The 5,077-nt window shown below is 57.5% G+C and overlaps 1 protein-coding gene across 1 annotated transcript; it reads left to right on the forward strand.

Annotated features, from left to right (window-relative positions):
* The first annotated feature begins 287 nt into the window (after positions 1–287).
* LOC119093373 (39S ribosomal protein L4, mitochondrial-like) lies at positions 288–4,633 on the forward strand. Its single transcript, XM_037216329.1, is given in 5 exon segments — positions 288–305; positions 801–859; positions 861–1,019; positions 1,296–1,369; positions 4,365–4,633. Coding segments are annotated over 5 exon segments (456 nt in total). The 3' UTR covers positions 4,511–4,633.
* The last annotated feature ends 444 nt before the right edge of the window (positions 4,634–5,077 follow it).

Below are 5,077 nucleotides of genomic sequence, written 5' to 3' on the forward strand. Positions count from 1 at the left end.
GGCATCTGTGGTAGGTCAGTAGGCCACGGCTACCTTCGCTCGCCAGTTGTCCGCTTCGCTGCCGAGCCGTTTCGCCGCGAAGTACAAGTGTTTCATAAGCTTTCCGACGGCCATGGCCATTGGTCCACCAATGGCGGTCATCGGTCCACTCATGCAGGCGACAAGACTATTCGTCGGGGCAGGCCACGACTGACTAATGGCCGGAGGCGGGAGATCCGGGTTTTGCCCGTTGATAGTGTAACCCAATCGTAGTATGGGATGCGGTGGAGGTTTATCCGATTCGTGCGATGCGTCAGCTGAGCTGCGTGTGTCAGCGACTCAAGTCATCCAACTCCTTCACGCACCATATCATTTCATTTCGCGGTACGGCTAGTGGTCCCGGAAGCCTCACTGTCGTTAAATGTGTTAGCCGCAGGTGATTTACCGCAGAACGCTTTCATTACAAATATCAGCACCAGCACTGGGGCGCAGACCGCATACGTTAGTGCATTGAGGTCGTTGTGATATTACAAAAGTTGGTTGTTATATAAGTGTCCTGAGTAAGACTTTGCAGAAACTTCACCGTTGACTACCATTGGTTGCCATGCCCACCGAATGGTGCTACCACCCACCTGGGTTTATCATTGCCGTTGCGCCAGCGGACCACGTACTTTCCGGTGGACCACCGACCTTCCCAGTGGCGGACCGCGGACTGTCCACGGGTGGAGCACCGCCTGAACCCGGCTGTCCGGGTGGGCGGGGAGGGGCCTTGACAGTCGGTACACGCATTGACCTTGGCTGTCCGGTGCGCGTGTCGGCAGGGAGGCGGCGTGTCGCACGGTCCTCGCGGCCCCAAGTCCTTCTTCTACATGCTGCCGTACAGCGCGCGTCGGTGGCTTGTGCGCCACGCTCAGCGTCAAGTTAGCCCAGAGTGACCTGCACGTGGTGTCCGACCTGGGGCTGCCGTCGGCCGAGGCCGGCTTCCTGCAGCAGCTGGCCGAGCGGCGACTCTGGGGGCCCAGCGTCCTCTTCGTGGACGAGTGAGTGGACGCGCAGCGTCCCCTTTGTGGACGAGTGAGTGGGCGCGCATACGTCGTTGCAGACCTCGCAGGGGGGCTGGTGGACGCTGATGACGCCCAGCTTCACTTTGGAAATGATGCGTGACGTGTGCAGACAAGCTGGCCCACCGCATTCCGTGTGTGTTCGCGCTGACGTCGATGCTGTAAACCAAGCCACGCCACCAGCCGCCTGACTTCGCGAGGCCGCTCTGCGTGCTCCGTCGCTGTGCCGACTGCTGACCTTGCCCCGTATCTCAGCACGGACGAGATGCCGGAGAACATCGCGCGGGCCGCCGACGGCATCCCGCACTTCAACCTGCTGCCCGTCTACGGTCAGTGGCCTCTGCCGAGCGAGTGGGACGCGTCGGCTGGCGCTCGGTACCTGCGCGCGGGCTGGAGGCCACCGACGGATGTTGGTGGCCTGGTAACTGTCCGGCGTGCGCTCCGTAGCTTAGGAATTTCTTATCCGCGCCGGCTCGGAGCTTCGGTCCCGGGCCACTTCTTTTGGGCAATCATTTCCCTATTTTGAACTTGTACGCGCGGACATGGCTGTCGCCAAGGCGGGCCGCGCGACAGGCTACTGTGGTGCCCAGGTGCGTCCGTCCCGCGAGGCAGTATTGTACTCACCGCTCCAAACCGTTTCACATCACCTATCTCGAGGCATGACAGTGGGGGAGAGCTGTATGACCGCAGCAGTATTGTACTCACCGCTCCAAACCGTTTCACATCACCTATCTCGAGGCATGACAGTGGGGGAGAGCTGTATGACCGCAGCAGTATTGTACTCACCGCTCCAAACCGTTTCACATCACCTATCTCGAGGCATGACAGTGGGGGAGAGCTGTATGACCGCAGCAGTATTGTACTCACCGCTCCAAACCGTTTCACATCACCTATCTCGAGGCATGACAGTGGGGGAGAGCTGTAAGACCGCAGCAGTATTGTACTCACCGCTCCTAACCGTTTCACATCACCTATCTCGAGGCATGGCAGTGGGGAAGAGCTGTATGACCGCAGCAGTATTGTACTCACCGCTCCTAACCGTTTCACATCACCTATCTCGAGGCATGACAGTGGGGGAGAGCTGTATGACCGCAGCAGTATTGTACTCACCGCTCCAAACCGTTTCACACCACCTATCTCGAGGCATGACAGTGGGGGAGGGCTGTATGACCGCAGAAGTATTGTACTCACCGCTCCAAACCGTTTCACATCACCGATCTCGAAGTATGACAGTGGGGGAGAGGTGTACGACCGCAGCAGTATTGTACTCACCGCTTCAAACCGTTCCACCTCACCGATCTCGAGGCGTGACAGTGGGGGAGAGCTGTATGACTGCGCCGTCGAAGCGCCGCGAAGCCCCAACAATCATTCAGTGAGGGAGATGTACGTTTCAGCACTCAATCCGCTTGTCCCCCCCCCCCCTCCCCCTCCTATCCCTATCCCGTGTTGTTAGCCGTGCCACGTGTCTCTCGCTGGCGGAAGCCCGTCCTCGGCGACCCATGGCGTCAGATGATGGATTAGCGGCCGTTTCGTCAGCAGCCGGCGCGTCTGAGCTCGTCAGCGGCGAGTGGCGGTTGTGCCGCGCGCCCGGCGCTCGAGCTGTTGAGCGGCTGGATTAAGGGCTTGGGGCACGTGTTGGTCCGGGCCGGCCCCCGGGCGCCGTGTGTCCGGCCGTTCAGGTGGAGGCCGGCGGCTTAGTGATGACGAGGCGGCCGGAGTGGGATCTGCGGAGCCGCCACTGGCGATGGCGCCCGTCGGCTATCGGGTTTAAAGGAGAGGCGGCCGGAGTGGGGTCCGCGAAGCCGCCGCTGGCGATGGCGCCCGTCGACTATTGGGCTTAGCGGAGAGGCGGTCCGACCCAGAGCAATCAACAGTGCTAGATTGCGTGGACAGAAATGCCTCTTAGAGGCACACCGAGTTTGATGCGGTGTTCTCTGTGGGGTGTTCATAGCAAGTGTCATCCGTGACCCCTTCGGATCGTTTGTTTGCTGTTGAACTATTATGTATATTGCTCTTGCAAGCCAATGCTCATTAGAAGTATTCTAGCTACCCATCTTTGGACGGAACTTCAACCATGAGAAATGGAAGTATCCAGTTTGCTCTCCAAGTGTGGAAATTTGTCTACGGAACAATGACAACGGATTAACGGAGGCGTTTGGGGGGGGGGGGATAACCACGAGTTTTCCTGTTTCCTGATGTCTTCATGCAACGCCGGAGGATTACTGCTGTTTTTTTTCCAGAGATGTATAGTAGTCTTTCACGCTGCATGTGTCGCCCACCCCGTCCCCTCTCCCACATCCCCAATCTGTGGTCAGCCCTTTTCAAACCGGGAACAGGCCTTGCTTGATGTCATTTGTCATGACGTCACCAACAATGTCGTGAAAAATGACGTCGTCATCGTCACTTTTTGACGGTGGGTCCCGTCACGCGGTGGCGTGGGGTTGTTTCAGTGGCTGACGTGGGAGGACACTGCTCCGACTTCTCTAGTTGATACCGACGGTGTTCGCAAACCCACGAAACACACCACCAGCCGGTGGTCACATCGGCATGGGCTCTGTTCTGTGCCGCTAACCTTTGCACTTATACCGCCTTGCTAGCCCGGTTGGGATATGGAGAGTGCTGCTGGCAGGTCCTGACCAGGCATGCCCTGAGGCGGGGGTACTGTCGCGCCCGAACCTTCCTGCTGTGTGGGCTGATGTAGTGTACTCTTTTTGTCCTTGAAGATATTGAGTTCTGTGGTTGATTAGAACAGAGCCTGTCTAAATTTGTCAGCCATACCTGTTAAAAGTGGGCAGCTCATGAATGAACATTCTCTCTGTGGACCGGTGTGCAATATTTCGACGTGGCCTGGACCCACGATCTGGTGGCAGCTGTGTTGTGGTAACCTAGGCCTGGTCCTAAAGTGCTGGCAGGGCTCTGCATCGAACGTATGCCCTAGGATATACGTGTACGGAAACAAGGTTTATGCGCCCTCTGATTTTGACAGAATTTCCTTCAAAAGTCGGGATAGGTTTGATTGCTTTATTTTTCGCATTCTGTGCGACCGAGCAAAGAATTCAAGTGTTTTCTCCCCCGCATACACAAAAAAGCACCAGACAGGAAGTCTGGCGGTGACAATAGTAAGCGATTTGGTAGATGGAGACATGGTTGTTGAGCGCCAATCACAGGGCGCGAACGGTTGTCGGTTTTCACCAACTGATATGGCTTTTTATCTTATGTGTTGTATCACCTAGTGTGTTTGCGCACACACACATTACTTGGATTGGTCGAATATCATAACTACGAGACTCTATGTAAGCGGTTTCTCGCCTTTTCCCTCGGCAGGTCTGAACGTCTACAGCATGCTGAAGCACGACACGTTGGTGCTGACGGTGGCCGGGTTGGAGAGAGTGCAAGAGCGTCTCCTCCGCGCTCTCTCTCTGCCGGACAACCGGGCCGTCAAGCACACGGACGTTGGCATCCTCCGATGAGACGCCAGCGACGCTCCCCACTCAGTGGCGGAACCTGCAGCGAGGTGACCGGGTGTGCGCACCGGTGCCAGCGGCGGAGCTGGTCCTGGGTCCGGCAGAGGCCTGGGTGCCAGCGGCGGAGCTGGTCCCTGGGTCCGGCAGAGGCCTGGTGCCATTGGCGAAGCTGGTCCTGGGTCCGGCAGAGGCCTGGTGCCAGCGGCGGAGCTGGTCCTGGGTTCGGCAGGGGCCTGGTGCCGGCGGCAGAGCTGGTCTTGGGTTTGTGCCGAGGCATCATGGGCTGGTAATGAGTGTCTTCGGTATGCGCGTGACGTTAGCGCTTTTAGCGATGTGCCCATATGTTTTGTTAGACTTGTGCGGGTCGTGTACAATGATTTTGTAAGTCCTGTGATTGACAGTGCGTCGCTCAACTGATGTGCGCCATCGCGAAGTAGTGCTTCGCGTTTCTGTATTAAATATCCTTCCGTTGTCGAAAGCTAAGCGGTTCACCATCACACTGAAAACTTGGAGACGCCCCTGGCGACATCGCGTATGCTGGGTCGGTATGCATGTGTGTGTGGATGTGATGTG

The sequence above is a fragment of the Pollicipes pollicipes genome, unplaced genomic scaffold (genome assembly GCF_011947565.3).
Source record: "Pollicipes pollicipes isolate AB1234 unplaced genomic scaffold, Ppol_2.1 Scaffold_4002;HRSCAF=4701_pilon_pilon_pilon, whole genome shotgun sequence".
NCBI lineage: Eukaryota > Metazoa > Arthropoda > Thecostraca > Pollicipedomorpha > Pollicipedidae > Pollicipes > Pollicipes pollicipes.